Source organism: Schistocerca piceifrons, chromosome 8, assembly GCF_021461385.2.
Source record: "Schistocerca piceifrons isolate TAMUIC-IGC-003096 chromosome 8, iqSchPice1.1, whole genome shotgun sequence".
Lineage (NCBI taxonomy): Eukaryota > Metazoa > Arthropoda > Insecta > Orthoptera > Acrididae > Schistocerca > Schistocerca piceifrons.
Window position 1 is genome coordinate 191,866,431 of NC_060145.1, and position 27,726 is coordinate 191,894,156.

Below are 27,726 nucleotides of genomic sequence, written 5' to 3' on the forward strand. Positions count from 1 at the left end.
TATTCCCACGTGAAAGGGGACCTTTAATGAGGTAGCGTGAACGAATAGTTTGTTGATTCACCTTACCAAAGCTTACATTTTGCAATGTTTAAGTAAAACATCAGAAAAGTAGTACGTAAAAGAAAATTACATACATACCTCATTTTGTCTCCTCTGGAGCCACCTGCTTAAGCGAACTTTCGTGGAACAGTAAGTTACAGTGAGAGAAATCTGCCACCTGGTGGTCAACTCCTGAATCAATGGTAGTAAATTGCGAAACTCGGTGATGATTTTTGCCCCACACTGGACCTTACCCCCATTAAAACTGCTCCTATACAAATTTCATCAAACAGTTAAGAAGCACATATTTTCCGTTGAGGGAAAACTAAACGCTGGAAAGGCAGCTATTTCAGTTAATAAAAGCACCAACAGAGAGATATACGGAAGTTGGCAAATGCAGTAGTAGAGAAGTGAACCCTCTACACTGGCCCTGGCCACGTTTCTTTAGGGAACTACGTACGTCCAGTGTTTAGAGTGACCTTAGCTGCAAGTCTAGGGTCCAAAATCTGCCCTGTGTTGTCTCCACGACCAGAACAGGGACATGGAAGCTCGTGCGGCGCGGATCGCAGCAGCGCGGCACTCTGCAGCGGCTCGCGCCGCCACCGCCAGGGCGCAGCAGCGTCGCCGGCGGCGCCTGGGAGCGGCACCGGGTCGCCAGTAGGTGCCGGCCGTCGAAGCCACGCTGACGCAGCCGCCAGAGCTCCGCGTCGCGACGCCCGTCTGGGAGGAGCTGCCGACCTCTGTTGGCCCAGGCAGCGCGCTCATAAGTCTGCGTCGCGGGTGGCCGCCGCGTCAGGGGCTACAGCCCGCCGGGAGTCGGCGGTCCGCCTCCAGTTCTACCAGTTACGTCCAGAAACTGGATCTGTCGCTAGTGTCACTGCGGCGGCGACACGCACTCTAAGTGAGCTGAGTGTGGCGAGACTGTGTAAAATGTTAGTCTGACGCCAAGTGACGACATACACGCACGTGTGTCCCACGTGTCACGCCTCTGGATTTCTTCTACAAAGTGTTCTGGTCGTTTTTTGACGCAAATGTGTGTGATGCGATTATGAAGTGTAAAGGACGTAACGTTGTTTCTCTCACCATTTCAAATATATGTATCTGTTGAGAGCATAGCTGTCAGCTTGATTGGAACAGTATTTCTAGTCGCGTAGAGTGAAGCACGCACAGCTTCGGGTAAACACGAAGGGTAGAACGTTGCTATCGTTTCGTCAACGACCTCTCTTCAAATACTGATGGATTAATTTTCACTTGGCACAATCGTCAACGAATCAACGGAAGAAAACTTAAAACTGTCATCTCTGGCAGCTGTACACTAATGTGATGCTGATACAGTGAATTCTTCAATTAGATTATCTGCTGGTAAATTTCTTAAGCGATATCGTGTAGTTCAAGTGCCTGCCGGGACATCTGAGAACCTAGATAATAGTGTACCAAATAAGGAACGTGCCTGGTATTTAAAGCGTAATCAGGCAGGCTTTTGAGACACACATTTGTCAAATATTTTTCTGAAAAAATCGATCTGGAAAGTCTCGATTTATTTTAACGACGAACGACTGACTCGTCATCAGGACCGCCTCCGACTGTTGAGCACTCGTCGCTATCAGCGAGGATTTCTCTACGTGGTAGTAAACTGAGAGCCCATAACGGAAGATTGAAGGAGGTTACTGTGCCACCGATTTGTTGTGTGTGACGGGCTGCGCTGTGAGGATGTAGTGGGATATCGACACCGGCGACGATAGCCTTGCTGCCGGCTGCAGCCCGAGTCCGAGGAGATGCTGCTCAGAACGTTGGGAGCGCGCCTGCCGTGGTCCGTGTGCTGGGCCCTCGTCTGCCTACACATCTACAAAGGTCAGTTTCCATTCTCACTACTGCTTCACTACGGCAGGCCCCCAAAGAGCAATGGGTAAAGCTTACCTGGATTCCATCCGCGCCAACCGCCAGAGCGTCCACAAAATTCTTTGAAACACATTAATGTTCTGTCCCACCTGCTGAAGACGAAAGCACTACAAAGAGTGCCACGCCTTCCGTCTCGAGTTGCACCGAACGTGCCACAAAAACATTTTCTTTCTTATGAATGCCAATTTAGTACTTCATTTGTCATTTTTTTTACTGTCGACAGCTACAGTTTTCGTTACGATCTGTTTCACTTTTAAGACCGAAATATATATACAAACTATAATATCCTTAAGATTTCCACAAATAAATACGTAACTTAAAAAAATCATTTCCAATTAATAATTATGAAGTATTGAAGAAAAAATCATATCAAAATGATGGCAGAAATAAAATTATGAGCTGCGTAAGATTACACATTTACCAATGCTGTTCTGCATCTCTGCATTATGTTCACATGAAAATTTCTGGAAATAACAACGCAAGAGAATGCATATTATTTAAAAACGAACTAAAATTGATGGACATCACTTTGCTGATCACTCTGGCTATTTTCGTAGAAGAGTGTCTTACCGAGTTCGTTTATTGATATTATTTTTAATTAAGCTCAAAAAATTTATGTAAACTGTTATCAAATGCCCCAAGCTGTGAGTGAACATTCTCGTATATATAGGCCTGAGGCAGTCTCACCTTGCTGCTATAGAGCACTCTGGATGCTGTTGATTCGAGGGAACTGTAAAGCGTTGTCTAAACCAGATATAAAGTGTTGTCTAAATCTCATACAGAAATACTATAATCCGTGATATACATTATTGCTGGAAAGTAGTCACTGATGTTTCGATACTCAAAGGAAATATTACTGGTGTAGCATCCCAAAAAATATTCTGTTCATAGTGCTTCAGTATGTGCACAGAGTGACTGTAAGAATGAATTCAATAAAAGTGTACGTTAGGTTATCCTTTTCCAAGAATGGTGATCAGCGTAGAACTCAAGTACGGAAGTATAACACTAAGTGTAACATGTTGCGCATTTGTTCAAACTATGAGTTGCAGGCTAGAAATTAACTGTCAGAACTCTAATCTCAACAATGATCACAGTTTCTTTGAAATAATCAGCAAAAACCTGCACAAAAGAAATTTCTTTCTCTACAGGTTTCAGGCACCTAATGGCCCTCTTCAGCAGTTATAATCGCATTATTTGTGAGCGTCAGATGTAATATATATGCATCACATTACTTATTGGTGTCTCTCGCAAAGGATGCCACAAGTATAACTTTTAAAAAAGGGCACTAAGGAGCCTGAAAACAGTAAAGAAAGAAGAATTCTTTCTTTCAACTTATTGCTGATTATTTCAGAAAACAGAAATGCAATTCCTGATGATGGATAAAACTATAAAGATCATTGTTTTATCAAACGCTGTCACTCATATTTAGCCGAAATGTTCTCTTCGACAGTGTTAAATTTCGTTGTAAATCGTAATCCTGATGATGACGATACGCTATACTTTTTGAAACGATACATTTCCTTCATGACGCATCCATATATCAGAATGATTTTATTAATACTATTTTGCCAAAAATTGTCATTGTGAACCCGTTGCTGTGTACAAAACATAGGTTGACTCTTACATACAAGATTACAGCAACCAGCAATTTTTACAACGCTAGTTATTTAAACAGTGCCGGTACCGGTTTCGGACCGACAGGTTCATCTTCAGCCAGATATTTCACGTTTTACATCAGATAGTCGTCTGAAGATGAACCTCTCGGTTCGAAACCGGTAACGGCGCTGTTTAAATAAATAAATAGCACTGTAAAAAGTGGCTGGTTGCTGTAATCTTCAATGTAAGAGTCAACCTATATTTTATTAATACTCGCATGTATCCTTCTCACTAAGTTCCAGTTCTGTGCAACAACTTTGTGTCCCTTATCCATCACCTTAGGGGAATCCATTTTAATTGCGTTATAATCAGAGAAATTATGCAACTATTTCCATGGGACAAATCTCAGGATGGACCAGAAAAAATACCTCTGCTCTGAACAAACGTCAGAGGATTAAAACTACACATTTGACTCATAATTGCCACAGGTATCATAAGAACACCAAGATTGCTTAAATGTTTACCACTGCAAAGTATTTTTCACTTTCTTTGGTTACCAATTTCATTGTATATCTCACGGTAGCCATGAGGAGTTAAAACCTTACTTTGCCTGGAGTATCCTATTGAATTTTCTCCATTTTATTTCTTCACTCCCAATCGGGCTCACAGTCACAAAAACGTTGTGAAATCAAGGAACTAAAAATAACGCACCCAAAGACGAGTAATGAGGTTTCTGTGGGAATGCTGCATCGTGTCAACCATTTTTTGCGACAGGCAAATGGTTCATATTTCACTGGCTTAAAATTATTGTTAAGATTACTTAGTTTTCCCACATAATTGCAGCATAAAAAGAAAAATAATTTTTGTCGAGGTGTTGTTTCACTAATGCTGAATAGATTCATAAGGCTGTATGTCTTTGACTGTAATTAATATTTCTTTTTCCGTGTCTACCTATGCTGCTTTACATTTAAGGTTTATCAAGATTACTTGCACTGCCACAGTGTTGATCACAAAAGGAAATGTTGATACTTTCTTAAAAGCAGACCTCTGCACAAATGAACTTTATCTTTCATCTATGTCCTACCACAGTAGTTTTCAAGTATCAACGAGGACTTCTAAATCGAAATTCACGCCTTTGATTTGTGTCAAGAGAGAGTCCGTCTTATGCAACACAATACTCTTTTGTAAAGTTACGTCAGATCTTTGATTGCGACTTACCAGTTTCTATTTCTATATCCAGAACACAATAAAACACACAATAAAACCGCGAAAGGTGCACACGCATCGCGAAGGTAATAGTTACTAGGAGATCACTGGGTGAGATGGGAACACCATAATCCTCCAGTTGGTACTAGGGGCATCTTGTGATCACCACATAACAGAAATTTTATTAGTCCAGTACTTAATTGCTTATTTTCTACTCTTCTCGTGTCAGGCTCTGGATTTCAGTTCATCGATTGAACTATCCTTGTAGTTTTCTTGAGCAATGCAAACACTGGTCATTTAAAATCGAGGTGTTCTCCATAAATGGCGAATCTTTGTCTCGAAGAAAAAGTTAGTAACAAATTATTTCAAAGAAATTAAAAATATACACGGTTTTGAGTGTAAGGCAATTTGAAAGTTCCTCATTTATGTACTGATGTTTGTAGTAAGGGTTGTCGTATCTTTCAAGTTTCCAGCAATAGTTTGCCATTGATTCGAGACGACAAAGTGTCACTTTAGACAGCTTATACATACATAGTTTTCAGGAAAACAAAAGGCTTCTGCACCATCGTACAAAAAATTGATTGTTTCTGAAAGTTTCCGACAGATTTCGCATTTAATAACCTCTACATTATGAAGGAAAATGTTTCTTGAATGGAGGGCTTCTATGGGATAGCGAAATTTTAAGTAAATTTTAAACGTGGAATTTAATGTTGAGCATTTTCTTTTATTTCAAAGGCGCCTTAAACTTTGGCTGATAACTGCGTTTGAGGACCATGTTTCGGAATAAGTTTTCATAGGTATAGACTACGATAATTCCGTAGACGCCAAGGTCTGAGAATTTATTTTGTGTTATCTCGCGTGTTTGAGGAGTCAGCCGAAATAGCAGACGTTCGGTCTTATATATGTAACCCAAAACTGACACAAATAGATAATATCCCCAGCCGCACACATTTAAAGGATACATTTTGGTTCTGACACATGTCCTGTATCCGGGAAGAACGTCACAGTGAAATAACTGAGGGAGTATTGATGTGTGGAGGCAAATAGTGGTAACTCCTTTGTTTTGATGTGAATCATCAGAGGATATTGTTTATTTGTAAGGTAGCGCGAAAAGCGTACGATACTTACATTATTGCAAGAAACATACGTGGGGTTACACATATAACATTAACCACCAAAAAATTCAATTTTTGTTCTACTATCTTGCAGATATCTCTTTCGTACTGGTCAGTCAATTGATTGTAGATCTAGAAAATTATCGATCTTACAATAAAAGTATATTGATTAGATCTTGCGTCATAAGGAAATAACAAAAGATCAGTTTTACAGCTTCAGTAATCGTCATACTGCATTTTTATTTAGATTTCAAATAAAGGTTGAAACCAATACAAAAGATATTGTTAAGCATCGATCACACAAATTTTAATTCATTTATGGCTGAGATGATGTTCAATTTTGTTACAATACTAAAAATAATTCAATAAACGGAAGTTATAAACTTATGTAAAAATATATATTTTGATTTAATTCTCAGAAATATGGTCACGTAGTATGACAAACAATTTTGTAGCGTTTCTCATGTACTTAACGTTAACAGATTTACAGAAAGACAAATGTTAAAAAATATTATTGAGGTACAGATTTAAAGGGCAAAAGGTAATCAGAACACCTAAAACCAAATGCACTGATGTCGGAATCATCAAAAGAAGTTCTGGAAGTGTGATGAATTGAAAAATGGCTGTTGGCGCAAGTGATAATCATAGTCATCACTTTTGTATCTTTTCGTGCACAGTATTCATCGCAGAATTTTAAAAATTCTAACTTACGTACAGAAATGAAAGCGGGAAGAAAAACTCTTTCAAATTCATGGTGAACAAAACAGAAGAAAACTTTTAACTGGAAAGTAGGTTAATCAACACAGACATGAGAGGCACATCTAAACCCATCGAAACAGATATTGGTAAATTACCAAATCTAAATTTTGGAATGTGACACAAAAATTCAATCATACAAAAGTGAGTGGTTTACTGAGAGAGTTGGACAAAAAAGAAAGTGTATCTCCTGAAATATGAGGCACTACAATAAAATGCTTACTATAAAATGATTAATATACACGTTAATGTAACTAATGAATCCTAAAATGAATATATTACCAATTCAAACAATACAAACAACAATTTAGAAAGTAATTGATGCGAATTACCTCAAATATCAAACAGAACCTCTAGCGTTCGTAAGGAATGAGGGGCAGCGCGCCTTCACAGGACGTGGGAGATAAAATAACAAAATTTTCTGTCAAATGTACAGTGGAACTAGTCGTAAACGTCAAGGAAGTAATAGCTGAGTCACGGATGTTCCAAAACTGGCATCACAGAGCTTCTTCATCAGATTAATGTTAAAAGTATGTCAAACGAAATTTTATTAGGGAAGTCACGATCATATTTTAAAGATTAAATTTTTTCTAGATTCCCCAGTTGTCCTGAGAATCTGCTTGACAGTACCATTTAATTCTGTCTTCATTGAACTCGTCAGTGCTTGTGGCCAATTGAACTGAACCTGTGCTTTGTAAAACTTCAGCGTTACTCATGTCGCTACTAGCGCTATGTAAGCAGAAAAACTGTTATTTATATGTCACTTTAATTTCAATAAACAACCGTCGTGTTATTAAATTATGATGGAAGACAGTTTTGAAAAAGAAAAAAAGGAAAAAAGATCAGCGGTGGTTTAAATAGCTAATCTCTTCCACCGTCAGGAACATACGACACAATTTCGGATAAAATACTCCCATTTAATAGGCTTTAATGTACAAGTGGAGAGACGAAGTGTTGCAGAAGTGACACAGCGTAGAACGAAGTTAAGATAAACAGAACGAGAAGAGCCAAGCTATTTTTAAACGGAAGGCTTACGGTCAGAATGCCCCCGTTATATCGCTTACGTTAATTGGGATTTCCTTCCTGCCTTAAAATTCTCAACAGCTCTAAGCTTGTCGACGCGAGTCACTATTTCACTGAAATACATATCGACAGGTTTGCCTTTTTTTCGCCTCTCTTTTTTATTCGGCCTGGTCCTCTGCTGCACTTTCAGTAATTGAGACAGCCGCATATTCGTCCGCCCTTTTTAGAAAAGCAGTTTGGACGCATCCGTTCTCAGTGCAGCTTTTTTGTCCCCATTTATTTTTCGCTTTTTCCCTGGCAACACAGCCCGGTCTAGAGCTCTAGGTCTCCTCTATGTTTCCATTTTCTGTGTAAAATTTCTTGTGGATTTACGTCACAGCTCTTTTGTAGCGCGCTGACAGTTTCCTTTTACGCAGCGCACTGCAAACAGTCTGCTGCTGCGTGGCTAACAGGCGACGAAGGACCAACTGCATTCCTTTGTTCTTGCCAAGTGAGCCAGCCGCGTGCCCACATGGCACAGAGCGCTCAGTGGCACTACCAGTTGCAACCGTTTCCCGTCAGAATTTGTTTGTTTGTGCAAGTTTTCAGCAGGCTGTTAAGCAAACGGGTCGTACGGTACTCGCGTGGCAGTTTAAAATAAGATCCTAATTATACGATATCCTATGAGGGTATTTCCATGTTCTGTCTATTTCGCAACAGTTTTCTATACGACGTTTTACCGTAACACCTTTTGCGTCGTACATACTGTTGATCAGCACTTTCAAACTAATATTATTCTATGAATGCGTGGTTTCCGTTGCTTCGAACATGCGTGACAGAAGAGACACCAGACGTTCATATAACTGACTCCCGTCGATGAATAATAATTCCACAACCTTCAGTGCGGATGCTCATTTACGTTCGACCTCCAGCGGGAATCTAAAATTAGCGGGTATGAAGCACATGGACATAGACTGCGAATAGGCAGCGCTAAGTGGGATTGAGGCGGTCGGATGGCATACCGAGATAGCCCGCGCATTTGTGATTAACACTCCGTCTGCATGGTCATCGATTAACACAACTGCCTAATAAGCAAGAGGTTTCGGATTCGAGTCCCGGTCCGGCACCTTTTTTCACTCATAGCCGCTGATTCCGATGAAACTGATATAATTAGTTCTTTCCTATTCGTAACCGTTTTCGCCCCTCCACCTTCGATTTACATTATAAAGGTAATTCCGTATGTTCTCGACAAACTGCTGGAGGAATTTACTGGTCTGGTTTTGTCAACAGCTTCCTTTCTCGTAACAGCTCAGCTGCTCATAATAACCCAATTGGCTACGGAGATACGGACGCCGCGGAAGAAATGTATCACATAGTCGTCTAAACGAGGTTTGACAAAAATTAACGATGACTGCTCGAATTACTATTTCTGTTAGCGTATATGCGACGCTGTTTTTCGGCCTACAATTCCATCGATACGCTATGGCGGGATTCAAATTATTATTGCTCAGATTCACGTGAAGCGGCATACAGAAATGTTCCAGTTCTGGAAGGAATGACTGCAGCCGAGTGTGGTCTCACGTCGATTCCACTTTGTTGACGAGCACAACTAACTGAGTCGCGATCCGTCCAAAAAGTTCCGGGACAGATTTTTTTCTGGCGTGATACCGATGTCAGCGCAGTAGCTACTGTGGTAGCTAAAACTAACATCTGAAAGCAACAGAAGTGCAGTCGACCAGTTAGCTGTGAGCAGTCAGTGTTAAGTAGTAATGACTCAACGTTATTGTGTCACAATGGAGTAACATCTCAAAAACGTTCCCAAGAAGGGAGAAGTGTGGACAAAATTTTATCCTACACTCCTTGCGTCCCAAACGGATATGACTTGTCTTGGACGCCTGCTTCAATTTTATGGAAGTGGGAAAAGCTGAAAAATTGTTTCAGTATAAGATCATCACCGGTGACGAGACACTCAAAAAGTTAAAACTATAACCTTAGCTTATGTCTAGTTTTTATGAATCCAGTCTCTAAACGTTTTGGACTTACGTAGAATATTTAACAGGTACACAAATTTGCAGCCTCTATCTCATTATGTTTTCTCACACGCCGCTTACAGCATTTTCCGATGAAGTATTAGTATGGTTCTGTAGTGACTAGCTCATCCACTGATATTTGACGCTACATGTTGATGATTGTCACAGGCCCAGTGGACAGCAGTAAAGCAGGCGAGCTCTTCTAAATCGATACAAAAAACCATTCCACTGTAATGAATGCACCACCTTTTAGTGTCGCACCTGTTTTATCTCAACATAGCATTCTACTGTCTGAAATGCCTACATCTAATTATTAAGTTATATGTACTATTCCCTCCCACAATCAGATCTAAGAGATTGCAAATAATGTAGAGCTTGCATAGGATATATATTTATGAACCAACTACTTACTAACATCCTTTTTAAATTAAATCTCAAATCTAAACGCCTTCAGCCGTCTGAGTTTCCAGTTTATTTTATTTATGTATCTGGAAATTTAGACGACTGAATGTGTTTTGATCTGACATTTTATACTGAACAGCCGAGGGCTACCCAACCATCTCGTATAAAGATGAAGTTACAGAGACGTAATATCCTTTCTCTTTCGATCTAAATTTAAATCTTTTCGGTGGTTACATATAAACAGCTACCTATGTGCGCATATCACACTCACGTTAGGGAGGCGCTATGGAACACCACTGCAAAAAGCCTCAGTTGTTTCTGTTTACTTTTCTAGATTCTTCGGTCGTTAACTGTGTGCATTGTGCGACACTATAATCTTCGTAATCTCATGAGACTGAAAAATGGTTTGGGGTCAGCACCCTTACCTACAAATGTTTCCAAAGAAGGTAAGTTAATCCTGGCTCAAAGTTATTTTTATTTTTTCCACTCTTTCCAAAGGAGTTTAATCTTCTCTTCATGGTGAACAAGGCGTTCTACTGTCACGATCCTTTACGCCGAGTAATTTTTGCCTCTGACCGTCCGGGGCGACGCGATGCACTCAGATCTACATTTTACACCTCTGAAGCCTTAGAACTGCTTGCATGGTTTGAATGACATAACAATAACAATTTTCTGCTGACACTTTGGTTTATCGTTCCGCGAGTAGCGTTCAATTTTTTCGCCCTGATAGCAGAGTTCACTAACGTCTACTCAAGCAGTTCTAGTCTCAGTGCTGAAAAAAAAAAAAACGGCAGTAGCATTTAGTTGCCGTGAGAAAAAAGACGATCGTATAACTTTTCTGATCACCATAATAAGTTTTGTTCAACTGCTTTCTGAAACTTATTTCTGTCTATTTTTCTCGTAATACAAAAAGTAATGTGTAATTCAATGTCGACAGATGCTTTCTGGTATCGATCCCTATGACATTTCAACTAAGAGAAATAATTTTAATTAGAAATTTAATTTTGTTTCTTAACTAACAATATGAATAATATAACAGGTTTTCTTTAAGAGTTTCCTCGTATCATTTCGAGTCGTTTTCGGGAACACGTCTTCGAATGATCTCTTTCAAACATCCTTACCTCCTAGCTTCGGCTGATTCGCTTTCGTAAGAATGCCCCACGATTTTCTACGGATTTCATACGTACATTTTTTGCGGATACGACGTACAGGAGTCACTGTAGAAGCCGAGGTTCGAATAAACGGACCATGTTCACAAGACGTTTCAAAGGCCAAGTACGAAATATTATAGGGATACACCAGAAAAGTTCCAGCGTGATTTCGAATACTGAAATCAAGTTCGATTGAAAGAGGACCAAAATTTCCTTTGCTTCACTAATCATGTAATATGAATATCACTGTAATTGCTGAAACACGTTCACAGCTGATATACTAACTTGTCCCCACCATTCTGACGTTGTGTTTCACCTGTAACAATCACAACATCGACCGAACTACAGCGTCTGCCCTTTCTTTGTCCATTATTACGTGCATTTCACGCATAAATTTCCCAGGATATGCACTACGGAGGACTGTTGGCTAACTAACGCTGAATCTGATGTACTGTCGGAAATTGTAAACCACACTAATCTTGTGGAAATAAATAAGAAATAAACGTATTACACCTCTACTTTTATCGATAGTGTGTGGTATGTTGCATCTCGCTCCGAAGGATATGAGCACCCTTTATCCGTTGATCATGGGATCGGGAACCAATTCGTGATGCAATTATGATTTCACAGCTGTTTGCTGATTTTATTACTAACATACACTACAAACTGTAGAGGAAGACAGAGATTAGAAAACATCCAATAAATAATTGAAGACGAAGATTGCAAGTGCTACTCGAATGAGATGAAAAGGTTGTGGCGCGCCCCATCAAACCAGTCAACAAAGACAACGAAAAGAATTATCACAACATAACATGATTCCACCAACATTTATATTTAATGAGTAGTACCATGGTAGGATGTTAAGTTCCATCATTTACAATCCTGTTTCCGGGTTCACATTCTTTCCGTGTATGTAGCTAAGGTTCACTAACAGTAGTTTTTCTATTATCAATTTTCAGCTCTTCTATAAGATGAGTATGTAATTCGCTTAGAATCGCTTTCTATTTATCTACTTTCACTAACTGATATCACAATTCCATGAGGACTCAACCAACGTTTACTACGCGTTTGTATTTAATCGACATAGACTGACATTTTTAATTTTTGTGAGAAATGACTCTGCAAGATCCACATACTTTTTTCCTAAGTAATATATTTTTCTGCATAATTTCAAGCCTAGGTCCACCATCGGATGGCAGCGAGTGTTTCATATTTTATCGTATTTTAGTTTTTTGTCAGTATTATTTTTTCATAAAGTACAAGCATATAACGTTGAAATACCATCCAGCCCTATGCTTATGTCTGTCAAAATACGTACTTTTAGGGACGTCTGTAGTAGGATGACAATTTATATGAAAAGCCACACAGTCTGAAATCAACACCACAGATTTATTGCTGCACTAATTTCAACGATTGTAAAATGTATCAGTAAGCCATTTGATGTAAAATTAACGATTCTACATAAGTGTGAACTTAAATTCGCATTGGTAACTATCTGTTAGTGCTCACCGTATTTTTTACAGTTTTCCTCTGATACCTGATACGCTTAAGGGAAACCGATCTTGCCTGTGAATATCTTCACAATATATCCCGTAACGTTCGATTTTATGTTTGTTTGCTAACGTTAATATTTCCCATAGTCTCCTGCGTCATTTCGATGAACCATAATGACAGCGCTATATGATTCTTAACATACTTGACGACGGATTCGAATTTGCCGTCTTTATTGTCTTGTTATGTATTTAATTGGTTTTATAAACAATCGGTTACAATTAGTTTCAAATATCTATTTCAGTGCCACCAGATTTTCCAAATTTCTAGTACAATTTCTACTGGGAAGCATAATACGTCTATGACACAGATGAGTAGCATACACAAAATGAATTTGGTTGTGTGAAACAGTGAAGATAGTGAGGCCATTCGGACACATAAGGGTTGACTCTTATCAGCGTAGCGCTAGCAATCCACATCTGCTTCCAGGAAAAAGCAGTGGTCATTTTATTCCATCTGTCAATATTCGAGATAGAACTTGTATCAACTTATTGAATTACATCAAGAAGTTTGACAATACTTTATTCGTAGGGTGGTCCCGGACGGCAGTGAAGGCAGTAGGTTTGTAGATATTTTGTGTACGTGATGGTTTTTTCGTAGTTACTATGTGTCTACATGTCTATATTGTATTACAGCCCAGAAGTAACGACGAGAAGATCTGCCCTATCTGCTAACACCAGGGCTAAATTAGAGGAAAACAGTAGGTTAGTTCTTGAAAGACTAAGCAAGTGGGGCGTAGAAAACGAATTAACTATAGCAGTACACGAAACAGTCTATATGTAACTAAAAGGAATATTATCAAGAATTAGAAATCCCACAATCAGAATAAATGACCAAACTATGAAAAGAAAAGAGGTATATAAGTACCTCGGAATTAACATCGACGAAAAGCAAAACTGTCATGCACATATAGAAATCGTCTGCCAGAGAGGCATTAAAATATTAAATAAAATAGCAATAATTGGCCAAAGAAGTTTTCAGCTCCTATTAAGTGCAATAAGAACGTTGCACAACACTATCTCACTCGCTTTTGTGGGCTGAGGGTGGAGCGTTTGTGCTCATAGAGCCAGAATGATACGGACAGCACAGGCTCTAAGACGAGCACACAGTATAGTCCTGCGCCTGACAGGTGCACATTGAGCAACATCGACTGAGGCGCTGCTGCTGGTGTTAAGCTTGCTACCACCAAGGCTATTAGTAGTAAAGAGAGGTGCACAATATTTGCTCAAAATGTGCGAATGTGGTAAGGTAAAGGAGATACTGGGAACAAGAGCCGTATCGAATAAGGAAATGAAAGCGTGCATTTATAAAGAATGACAAGAAACAGTCCTTACTAATATAAAAGGAAGAAGGGAGCTATACACTGCATGTTGGAACATGGTCCGTATCTCAGATGCTTACTAAAAATACGACAACGCACCACAGGTGAATGTCGAGAAATCGGTATCCCAGATCACATCTTTTGTGTCTAGGAATCCTGACTACTTGGTTCGCAGGACAAACAATAAAACAACTCGTATTAATGAGTTTTATTGTATCAAATACAATGTTTAACTTTGGCAACTACATAGGTGTGTCGCAGTCAAAAGGCGACGTACAAAATAATCAGTCCTTGCAGTGACTGCTGATCTCTAACTGACAAAATTCTGTCCTGAACTGCTATCGAATTCACTAACGTTGACGCCGCTATCCAAGTGGCCCAAACCAGTCGGGCGCGGCGCCAATGTGCTCGTCACCTAGCGGTCGCTGTTGTCGCATTGTCGTCCTGGAAGGGAGGTCGGTCAGCTTGCGATTGGCTGATTTCTTCTCACAGCCTTCTCTTCTTTGTCTTTCCCGACTGACGTGCCGGCGCTTAACTTCACGCCGTAACAAAATTTGCCTTTAGATAAGATGTTACATACCAGGACAGGAAAGCATTTCGACATACAACAGCGTAATATTATGAGGTATGAGGAACTGTGACATAAGCTGAACTCGCTTGCAGCTATCATCTTATGAAGCGCAAGCCTTCATGGCTGAGAGACAACCAAGAGTAGTCCTCACTTCACGATAACAAGAAAAGCCACGGCAAAACAACCGCCTACGACTACCTTCGGAAGCATTGAAGAGACGAGCCTCGGTGAGAATCAGGAAGGATTTATTGAGACCCTGACAGTCTACTCCTAATCTCTACACCTTGGGCAGCACAGCAGTACAGCTCCTGGGAAGTCTGAGTTGTACCTCAGTGCACCAGGCGCTAGCCATCCAGACAAATGAGAGTTCCAGCTTGATTCCAATACCAAATACAGTAATGTAGTGTGGTGTAGTGCTGTTAAGTGTAGCGTTGTAATAGCCTAGTCCAGAATTGTAATTTAGAAAATTTTTGGTCTGCCAATGCTTCAAAGTGTGATAGACAAATAGCGGGTGCTTCCTAGATTCCGAACGAACAGATATCTGTGTATCAGACGGCCAAATGGTAGTATGCAGACATTTTTGTTATTATTATTGTTTTTAATGCAGTTATTCTGTGTAGATTTTCCCCCTAGCATAATGCTTATTTAGTAGTAACACATTTGAAATTATGTTAAATTATTATGTGCTTTATTCATGCCAGCTTAAATGCAACATTCGATCTGTTCCTTTATACAGGTAACAGACTAAATGAGAATAGCAGTTAATAAATACACAATAAAGTCAGGACGCGGATTTTCATCATACAGTGTATGACTTCCCTCTTCCGTTCCTATTCTATTTGAGAATGGCAGACAGGAACAAAGATATTTCCCACCTCTGTGTAACGCAGAAGTCTCTACATTACCTTTACGGTCATTAAGTGGTAAACATATGGGAAGAAATAATTGTAGCACATGTTCTGTTGACAGTAAGTTGTCACATGTTCCACATCGTCTTTCCTCGAGAGCAGGCCCCTGATGAGTGTTTTAGCGACACTTCGGCGTAAACTAAGTATTAATGACAAATCACACAACTTTTCGTTGAAATTTCTGTTTTGCTTCCAGTAATGCGATTTAGATGTGTCTGTGTGCCAAGAATATCTGAACGTAGACTTTATTAACGAACTGATTAATATATTAATTGAACTTCATAGCATTAGTTGTTTCACTCAATTTTCCTCTAACCAATCCCTGCCTGGCTTCTAGTTTTCCCACAACAGACCTATGTGCTCCGCCGTTGCGAATAGATAGATTTAATATTTCTTGGTTGCTGTGGTGTACAGCACTCATTGCTGTATTTTACAATATATTGAAATATAATTATCGATGTTCCGGATCTTCTAATGGATTTAAAACTTGGAACACTTTTACGATAATTTTATTAATCCATTCTGCATTCCGTAATAGGCATCAGAGGGCTACAATGTTGTTCACTATTTAGTTATCATATTAAACTATGGTCACTGGTCTATCACGAGTAACATAGGTACACTGTGACGTGTAAAATATCCAGTTTAATTCTTGAACGGACTAGTACTGTAACGGTAGAACTCGTTAGCAAACGGACGATTTCAGCCTTCTAGTGCCTTATCTCCGGCCAATTTCAGCAACTAATAACAGGATCAATGCCACATTTATAATTATAGTAGCTATTATATAGGGCAGCGTCATATTGTGCTGTCAAGTTGGTCCATTGTGTTTTTTACAATTAGTGACAATGAAATTACAAGACAATCAGAGTCGCTGTTGAGGACTAATCCGAAAAGGTGGCATACCAGACTCGCAATTCACACTTATATCGCCAGTACTGGTCGTGGGAGGAGGATTTTCTTCTCGCACTGAGGTAGACACTTCGGTCGTATTAATTGAATGTACCCTCTTTTTTCATGATTTGGATATTGGAATTAAGAACTTCGCAAATACTTGTCTCCTCTATGTTGGGCCAAAGCTGAAACTGATATAGTAAGAAAAGCGAGTTAGCGGAAAAGAAACATCGTCTAATACAAAACGAACAAATAGTTTCTGCTTGCAGATACTCATTGACGAACTATAGGTTAACCAAAATACATTAATAATAATATTTACATTCCCTGATTTAGAAGTTGTGTCGTTGGCAAATTTTCGAGTTTCTAGCCGGATAAGACTTGTGAAATAACTCGGTGTTTCGATGAGCATCATATTGGTAACCTTGGAACGAAGTGAGAATATGGCAAGCACAAAAACATGGACGTATTGATCAGCTAGCCAGATACGGGTAGCTTTTTATAGACAGAATACGCCTCGCAAGTTTACGTTCACAAATGCTGTTTTGTGATCTTTAGGGTTAGTTTATACAAATATCTTTCAAGTGCACATAATCTACCAACTTCGTTTGTAAATACGGAGAGTGTTAAAACACCGGAATCGGAATATTTTAGGAAGTGCTTGTCTCAAAACGAAGTAACGAATATCAAGTATGAAACAATAAAATAGCACGTGATGAATTCATTAACTGGAGATGAAATACGCTCCAACCCTGAAACTAGGCATTAGTAGTACAACCCATTCACTTATCTTCAAACAGTTGTCAAGTTCTTTGTCACGTTTTCAGGATACGACGAAATAAAATAAAACTTCACATCACATCCGTGATACACTTTGGGTGGGGATTTACATTAGAGTGCAGTAATAGGAAGTAAATAAGTACACATCTTGCAGAAACACTAGTATTCGCGTTTTTGTTTAGTTGAATGCCACCCGTTTCGTTATAACTACACAGAAATACACGTATCTAATTTTAGGACCAGTACAAACATCCCGAAACGAAACAAGTTGCTTTTCCTTTCCTAGTCTTCATTTTACTAACATTAAGAACTTAATTAGCATCCACAGTCTGAACGGATAGCCAAATTTAATTTTCCTGTTGATCAAAAAACAAAATAAAAAAGGAAACAATCGACGAACGGAGGATCGTCACTTCATGTAGACAACCAACTGATATATCAACATTTTTAACAATCGTTTTATGAATAGCGTCACGTATCATGAAATAAGTTCTCATATTAAGATGGAAATCATACAAATTCAAAACCACACGTCACACAAAATGTCACTCATTAGTTACTGTATCAACATTCCTATTCCTGTTGCATGTATTCGGTTCTATGCTGTAAGCTGCATGCTGGTTGGTGACAATCGCGTAAACGTTGTTTATCCAAGGTCTTCCATACCAGACCAGAGAGTTTCAATTCCCGAAAGTGATTGCATTCATCTAAAAACAGGTGGCACAACACACAATACGTGTTGTGCGGAGAATGTGCTGTGCGAGTTGTCTGTAATAAACGGTTTTATGTTATCACGCAGAGTAAAATAGCTGTGTTTGCACAGCTGTGCACAAGTAAACAATGGTATAAAATTAGTTTATAAGACGTCCTTGAATCTATATGTTTTTCACAAGGAAATGCGAGTTCCAGATTCACACTGTAATTTTTGACTGATTCGTTGATTTATTGATTAAAGCAAGCGATTACCTTCGGTATCATTAGTAAGTGCCACTGAATTTCAGTTGTTTGTCATATTTTAGTCGCCTAGCAATAACAGAGAGCTTATCTGCGTAGCTCTTACAAACACTCAACATGTAACTGCCTATTATTGCCTAATCACAATTCTTGATAGGTAAATTCTTCATAATTCCAGACAGTAAAATATTTTCTGACGTCCAAGACATATAAATCCGTTAACGTCGACTGAAAAATGAACTCCATCAAGTAACGAAGATTAGTAAGAAAAATTATCAGATTTCTTGACATCGATCTGTTTGCTCTTAGAAAAGGAAAAGGTACAGAAGCAGCAGTTTTGGTTTATTGTTTAATAACACAAGAGCAACTGATGAAAAAATGAGCGTAAGTATCAATTATTTCTTGATTTACTGAAAATCGTAGACTATTTAGGAGGAATAAGACGATCATAACAATGAAACAAATGGGAATACATCAATCGAGGCGGTACAGTTGTGTCAGGGAAGATGGTAGTTATAACCCCTGTCACGGTCATCCAGATTTAGGTCTTCAGTGACTTGTTTCATCTGTGAAGGTGAATGGCAGAATGTTTTCTTTCCCCGTCCTTCCACAGTCAGTGCTTGTGTTCCGTCTGTAACGATATCAGCATCGATGGGACAATGACCACTAGAAGTCCCTCTATTTACGAGCAGAGTGGTGTGCAGATAGAGAGATGAGCTATACTGTCTATAAACACACATTTAGGAGAATCAGAAATGCAAGCTCAGAATCTTACTAGTTTGCGCTGTGTATATGTTGGGTTGTATTATATATCACCATTTTCGATTTACTTTTATATCGACGAAGTAATGAAGGAAATGGATGAATACTTCAGGAAGGGAAGAGAAAAAGGTGCAAGAGAAGTAGCAGCGTTAAGGTTCAAAGAACGGCTTAAAAATTTGGAAAACTTCTTTCCAGGATATGTATTTTAGGTATTAGCAAAACATTAGAGGAAAGGAAACAGCGCAGCTTAATATCATAACTGGAGATGACAGAGTAGCGGGAGAGCTGAAATAATTTTCCTATCTGGGCCGTAACATTACACAGAGTGAATGAAGTAAGATTTCAGTAAGAAATTGGTATAGACGAAAGAAGTATTGTACAATAAAAGAGCACTACTGGTGCCAGATATCGGGATGTTAGTGCCTCGACCGTATATCTGGATGAAATGCATTATGACCACAAAACCCGAGGAACACTAAACCTAGCAGGTACCTACAATGTGGTGATATCGACAGAAAAACGTTAAAATTATGTGGGAAGCGGTACTAAAAAGAACAAAAAAGTGGTACAAATGGCTCTAAGTACTATGGGACTTAACATCTGAGATCATCAGTCCCCTAGACTTGGAACTACTTAAACCTAAGCAATCTAAGGACATCACACACATCCATGCCGTAAGCAGGATTCGAAACTGCGGTCGTAGCAGCAGTGCGGTTCCGGACTGATGCGCCTAGAACCTCTCGGCCACAGTGGCCGGCACTACTAAAAGGAACAGGCTACGGTAAGTTATGAGAAACCCTTACAAGAAGAAGGAATAAGTTAGTTTGGCATCCGGCCCGGCACTTAGGAAATAATTAATTAGGTGCTCTATGCAGCATTCACGGGAGAACATTGTTGAAATTGTAATGGAACTGGTGAGTGGGTCAGTTTCGCTATGTATTGTCGATATACTCAAATAAATGAATTACGCGATAAACTGATTTTTTTTCAAAAATAAAACAAATGTTTTTATTAGAATTAAATAAATCGTGAAGTATTGTTTTACTTTCGTTGAAAGATTATAAAAAAACGTGTAATGGATAATTATTCCGTAAAAGTTGTAATAAATAGATTTTCCAAATTTTTATTATTTTTTAGATTATTATTACTGTTGTTGTTATTTTATACGATAATCTGAAAAGGTTTATATGGAAAGGTATGACTTCCTTAAAGTGTATTAACCGATATTTTGTATATCTTTATACTGTGAGAATCAGATCTTGGACCCTCTTTGTCTAATGTTTGGTGCGTGTTAATGGAGTTGTGTTGAAGAAGCAGTGTACTGAATAACAAGATTCCCTGCCTGCAGCAATGAATAATGAAGACGAAAGAAAAAGACAGAAAAATACCTCTGCGTCCTTTTATTTAACTTAAAACATAAAATGGAAAAAAATCTGGATCTATCTTTGTAGTGTAATAACTTACCCAAATGGACACTGTGGAGCCAAGACAAAGAAACTTCGAGAAGAGCGCATAAAATAGGCCAGCTGACTGACTTTTTTTTCATGTAGTATTGTATTTGCCACATGATAATCTTTCATGAATATACAATGAAACCTAAACCTATCGCTGCCTACAGGCGTTGATATTTATCAACGTCTGTAAGCAACAAAAGGGCTAGATTCCATTATATCTTGATTCTTCGAGAGCTGCAAGATCACCAATTATATCTGTACAGATACCAGCTTCATGTGATAATCGTTCGTCCCTCTGTGTTTTGTCATATGCAGTATACATCAATGGACGTCACTGAATATCTGATGAACTTCAGTAGTGACTTTAATAACTAGCAAACAGAATGTATTAGGTGAGATAGTCCACAGAGCAGCAGAAGGTAGTTATAAATCGCAGTAATTAATATGGTGCTCACACGAGTGTGAGTTACGTCACTGTGACCTGACGAAGGCTATTTACCAATTGAGTGTGTTGTGGGAGCAGCGAAATTCGGTCGGAGAATAGTATTTCCAGATTTTTTTAACTTCGAAGATTAGTTTTAATCAATGCCAGAGTGCACACAGGCCACAAGGCAGGAATCACAACCTCCAATTCTGAAGCAAATCGAATAAACATTCTGGAGCGACCTGCTGTACACCATAAGAAGTGGAAATTCAGTCTCGTAGAATTTTTTGATGACCTCCTATTCTCCATTGACTGTACTGTTTATCGCAATGTCAACTATTGCAATGTAGACCTTAATTCATTTACAATTGATTGCAGGTGCTGAAACACAGCAGTGGTCAACAACATCAATAAAACGAATAAAATTGACACGAACCTCTATGGCAGGTGTATGTCTTTCTCACATAAGCCATCGGTATGTGTAGAATAGGATAAAAACTCATGTAAACTTCATGAGTAAAAAACTGATGAAAGCAGTTTATTATATCCATTATATACCAACGGTGTATGTGAAAAAGGCAGACACGAGCTATGGAGGGTAACATTATTTTGATTCCGATGTTTCAGCACCTGTTATCACCTGAAAGTGACCTAACGTCCAAATCACAATAGCGGTTATTGTAATACGAGTATTAGTACAGTGAATGGCGAGTATGACATCATTTACAAAAATTCATACAAGTTACGGTAATTAGACACTACGCTTCACGAGAAAGGGGAAAAACATGGGTCTACCATTCATCCAGTAGTTAGTAGAAATTCCTCCCGCAGATGAATCTCTTAATTGTAGCAAAGGTAATTTATACGTCACGACGAATACTCGCACTAACAGAAAATCGGTTGTGAAGAATTATTGACTATAGCACCACAATAATAACGTTTTATGTATTTGATTATTTTTAATTGATCATATGCTGATCAAATACAGTTTCAAAGTGGCAGAAACAGTAGTAGTTCATTATTAGGTAATATAAATAACACCAAATTAAATTGTAAATATGGAAAAGGTAATTATTTTAGGAAATCCTATCTGTTAGTCGCAATCAACAATTGGTAAAATTGTGCTACAAAGCTCACCTAAATGCCATTACAATTTCTGTGCTATTAACTGCGCTTATGTACAGAAGAATTCAGCAACCAATGTATTTACATCAGCGCATTTCACAAACAGTGGTAGCAGAGGTTCCATAGTTTAAATCAGCGCCAAGGTCTATGTTCAGTGTTAATATGCAGACGTAAATATTGCCTTCGAAGTCATAAAGCGTTATATTGGTTTGTCACTATTGCTATGGTGCAATGTTGTACTGATAGCGACCACTGGTGCAGTTCGGTTACATATACATTATGAATCACACAACAATATAACAAAAAAAGCTGTGACCAATCTAGAATTTAATAAGTATTTCTGAAACATTGTTGTTGGTTGACCTGCACCACAATAGATACAATGCTTATCGAGCAGCTGTTAAGTTGCTCACCCTCGCGCTACTGCAGGAAATTGTTATTGCGAAGTGTCTCTGTACGCCGAGGCATACTAGCAGTACTGTTCCGGTACTCCATCTAATAGAATATGTAATAGCGATAGTGCAGTGACAAGCGTTGGTACAGTCGTCATGTGATGTGTAGGTGGGCATAGCTCGCACGATGACGTCATTCTGTGAAAGCGAGAGTGCCGGATGCCGCCTGTTGTGACGTGCGGCGCTGGCTTTGTGACGTAATGGACGATCTATCCTGCGGTATGAATTCGTCATGACTTCTAGTTCGCAATTTGTGCTTGATCCCACATGCGGTTTCGGCTGATACACAGCGACAGACTATTGTTGCACTCCCGTTTTGTTGGGAATACGAATAAGCTGTACTGCTAACAGAAATGCTGTCTCTATGTTAAATGGTATCGAAGAGAACGGCGTAACAGCATTGATATCTAGTATAGTGATTCACAGCAAGAAGGGTAACTTGCAACTAACTGAAGACTTTCACTCGGTTTATGCTGCTTCAATGGATTCCTAACTTATCGTTAATTTTATTTTATTTCTTTATATTAATACAGCGATCGCATATCTGTGCGCTAATATATGACCGGCTCGCATCATTAAATGAGATGCATGTAAAAACAGGTGAAGATAAAAACCAAAAACTGGAAAACCGGCAAATGCGATAAGTATGTGGCTTGTTATGTTCTCTAAAGTTAGATACTTTTTCTCGGTTACCATCGATTTGGGTTTCGATGATCAAAATATTTATATTTTTGCTTCTACATGGCTGTAGCGTGACGTCATATTTATCAGTATTAAGGTAATGAACGAAATCTTTGGAAATTTTAAATCATCGTTTAATCAGTAATTTGTTTGTCGTCGGACGTGCACATTCATTCTTTAAAACTATTGTCGCAACTCTCCTGTCTGACCAAGTATTATTTCAATAATGAGTTCCCGACTCTGAGACGATTAGTCTCTATTGAAATCAAAATTATAGAGGTTTTAGTAACAATTCTTTAAAAACTTGTCGTAATTGCAACCATATTCTTCAGTTTGACGTTTTTACATAACTGAGTTTGTAGAACTGTCCTTGTGTCGTAAAGTACAATGGTCAACAAGTTTGTCCACCATCAGCTGTAGCTGTAGCTATGCTTCAAGGTACATGGCAGCAATACCCGTTCTCATCAGAGCTCAAAAACCTCGTCAGTAACAGCAACCCGACTCTTGAATAAACTCCCGCATTATATTAGAGAATTAAATAACATCTCCAGCTTCAGAAGACAGGTAATGACATATCTGCCGAAGCAACAACAGTGACAACAGTTCTCCCTGCACGCACTCATTACCCATGTACATCGTTCTTTCCATCCAACCATATCTATCTTGTTAACCAGTGCTCTTAACCTGAACAGTCCCTTTAAATTTCCTTCCCCCGGAAATAACTATATCAGGGAATATCATAATACATCCGTTTCGTACACTCATAAATTCTTTTGTCACCTTCCAGTGATATTATTGTATTATTGTCATTATTACTATTATTATTCTATTACTATTATTGTTATTATTATTGGTATTAGTGGCAACAGAAGCAACAATAGTAGAATTACTGCCCATATCTACTTTATTAGGTCACAGTCAGTACTGACTACTCATATTATCTTTATAGATATTCAAATCACTTTAATAGTATTTGTCACACAACAGTTAAGGTTTAGGGATTTTTTGGTTTTTTTTTTCTTGAGTCATCTGACTGGTTGGATGCTGTCCACCACGAATTTCTCTGCTGTGCCAACCTATTCATATCGGAATTGCTCTTGCTACCTACTCCCTCAATTATTTGGTAGATGTATAGCAATCTCCGTCTTCCTCTACAGTTTTTGCCCTCCACAGCTGCCTCTGGTAACATGGAAGTCATTCCTTGATGTCTTATAATACATCGTATGAACCTGTCCCTTCTCCTTGTCACTGATTTCCGCATATTCCTTTCCCCTCCGGTTCTGCGCACAGCCTTCTCATTCCTTGCATTAGCAGTCCACATAATATCAACATTCGTATGTCTCGATTCTTTTCTGTCCCGTTTTCACACGGTCCATGTTTCAAAGGTATCTCCAGACGTACATTCTAAGAAATTTATTCCTCAAATTAAGGCTTATATTTCATACTAGTAGACTTCTATTGCCCTGGAACGCCCTTTTTGTCAGTGCTAGCCTGTTTTTGATGACCTCCATGCCCGTCCGTCGTTGGTTAATTTGCTACCTAGGTAGCAGAATTCCGTAAATTCATCCACTTCGTGACCATCAATCCTTATGTTAAGATTCTCGGTGTTCGCGTTTCTGCTATTTCTCATTACTTTAGAATTTCTGGTATTACTTGAATCGGTAGTCTACACTCATTAGATTGTTCATTCTATCCAGCAGATCATGTAATCGTTTCACTCAGGATAGCAATGTCATTTGCAAATCGTATCATTGATATCCTTTCAACTTTAATTTTAATTCCACCCCTGAGCCTTCTTCTATTACCATTAATGCTATTTCGATGTACAGATTGAAGAGTAGGGGCGAAAGACTTACACCTTTTATAAACCGAGCGCCTCATTCTTGGTGGTCCGCTCTTATTATTCCATCTTGGCTCTTGTACGTATTGCAAATCACCTGTCTCTCCATATAGCTTATCCCTATTTTTCTCAGGATTTCAAACATCTTGTACCATTTTACGTAGTCGAACGCAGATGGAAAAATCCTATGAACGTGTATTGATTTTTCTTTACTCTTGCTTGCATTGTAAAGCGCAACTTCTGAATTGCCCCTCCGATGAACTTGCGTTTTCTAAAACGAAACTGATTGTCATCTAGGACATCCCAAATTTCCTTTTCCCTTCTTTTGCATATTATTCTTGTCAGCAGCTTGGATGCATGAGGTGTTATGTTGATTGTACTATTATTCTCGCTCTTGTCAGCTCTGGAAGCCTTCGGAACTGTGTGTATGATATTTACCTTATCAAATTTTCAACATTCGTCTGTTCGTATGTAGCACCATATCACAAATGCTTCTGTTCTCTTTTGTTCTGGTTTTCCCACAGTGCATATTTCACTACAACACAATGCTGTACTCCAGACGCACATTCTTAGAAATTTCTTCCTCAAATTAAGGCCGATAGGTGATATTAGCTGACTTCTCTTGGTCAGGAATGCCATTTTTGCCATAGCTAGTCTGCTTTTGATGTCCTCCTTGCTCCGTCCTTCATTGGTTATTTTACTGCCTAGGTATGAGAACTCCTTAACGTCATCTACTTCCTGACCATCAATGCTCATGTTGAGTTTCTCGCTGTCCTCATTTCTACTACACATTACCTTCGTCTTTCTTCGATTTACTCTCAACCCATACTGTGTAATCATCAGACTGTTCATTCCGTTCAGCAGATAATGTAATCCTTCTACACTTACACTTTCACCTTACACTTTCATCTTGAATTTTAATTCCAGTCCTTAATCTTTCTTTTATTTCCATCATTGTTTCCTCGATGTACAGATTGAACAGTAGGGGCGAAAGACTAAATCCTTGTCTTACACCCTTTTTAATACGAGCACTTCGTTTCTGGTCGTCCACTCTTATTGTTCCCTCTTGGCTGTTGTTCATTTCGAACATCTTGCACCATTTTGCATTGTAGAACTCTTTTTCCAGGTCAACAAATCCTATGAACGTGTCTTGATTTTTCTTTAGTCTTGCTTCCATTATCAACCGCAACGTCACAATTGCCTCTCTTGTGCCTATACCTATACTAAAGCCAAACTGATCGTCATCTAGTGCATCCTCAATTTTTTTTCTATTCTTCTGTACATTATTCTTGTAAGCAACTAGAATGCATGAGCTATTAAGCTGACTGTGCGATAATTCTCGGACTTGTCAGCTTGTGTCGTCTTCGGGTATGTGTTGATGATGCTTTTCGGAATGTCAGATGGTACGTCGCCAGACTCATACATTCTACACACCAACTTGAATCGTTGTTATCTTGCCACTTCCCCCAATTATTTTAGAAATTCTGATGAGATGTTATCTATCCCTTCTGCCTTACTTGATCTTAAGTCCTCCAAAGCTCTTTTAAATTTTGATTCTAATACTGATCCCCTATTTCTTCTAAACCGACTCCTGTTTCTTCTTCTATCACGTCAGACACATCGTCCTCCTCATAGATTCTTTCAATGTATTCTTTCAACCTATCCGCTTTGTCCTCTGCGTTTAACAGTGGAATTGCCGTTGCACTGTTGTCACCCTTGCTTTTAATGTCTATTTCTTCTAAACCGACTCCTGTTTCTTCTTCTATCACGTCAGACACATCGTCCTCCTCATAGATTCTTTCAATGTATTCTTTCAAACTATCCGCTTTGTCCTCTGCGTTTAACAGTGGAATTGCCGTTGCACTGTTGCCACCCTTGCTTTTAATGTCACCAAAGCTTGTTTTGACTATCCTGTATGGTGCGTCTGTTCTTCCGAGAGTCATTTCTTTTTCGATGTCTTCACAGTTTTCCTGCAGCCATTTCATCTTACCTTCCCTGCACTTCCTATTTATTTCATTCCTCAGCGTCTTGTATTTCTGTATTTCTGAGTTTCCCGAAACGTTTTTGTATTTCCTCCATTTATCGATCAATTGAAGTATTTCTTCTGTTACCCATGGTTTCTTTGGAGTTTCTTTCTACGTATGTTTTCTTTCCCAACTTCTGTGATGGCCCTTTTTAGAGATGTCCTTTGCCCTTCAACTGTGCTCCGTACAGAGCTATGTCTTTTTGCTGTATCTATAGCCTTACCGAAATTCAACCATGTCTCGTCATGCCTTGGTACTTCCGTATCTCACTTCTATGCGTATTGATTTAAACTTCAGACTACTCTTCATCACTACTATTTTGTGATCTGAGTCTAAATCTACTCCTGGGTACGCCTTACAATCCAGTATCTGATTTCGAAATCTCTGTCTGACCATGATGTAATGTAACTGAAATCTTCCCTATCAGCCGGCCTTTTCCATGTATGCGTCCTCCTCTTGTGATTCTTAAAGAGAGTATTCGCTGTTACTAGCTGAAACTTGTTACAGAACTCAATTATTCTTTCTCCTTTCTCATTCCTTGTCCCAAGCCCATATTCTCCTCTAACCTTTTCTTGTACTCCTTCCCCTACAACTGCATTCCACTTCCCCAGGACTGTTAGATTTTGATCCCCTTTACATACCGTATTGCCCTTTCACTACATTCATACACTTTCTCTATCTCTTGATTTTCAGCTTGCGACGTCGGCGTGTATACCTGAACTATCGTTGTCGGTGATAGTTTCCTGTCGATTCTGATAAGAACAAACCTGTCACTGAACTGTTCACAGT

At 39.0% G+C, this 27,726-nt stretch overlaps 1 protein-coding gene across 1 annotated transcript in view; it reads left to right on the plus strand.

Moving 5' to 3' along the window:
* The first annotated feature begins 735 nt into the window (after window positions 1-735).
* The window catches only part of LOC124712174 (junctional adhesion molecule B-like), a 689,600-nt gene continuing 662,609 nt past the window's right edge, over window positions 736-27,726 (plus strand). Inside the window, exon 1 of the mRNA XM_047242468.1 lies at window positions 736-1,890. Coding sequence (XP_047098424.1) covers window positions 1,815-1,890 — 76 coding nt within the window. The 5' untranslated portion in view covers window positions 736-1,814. The remainder of the gene's footprint in view (window positions 1,891-27,726) is intronic.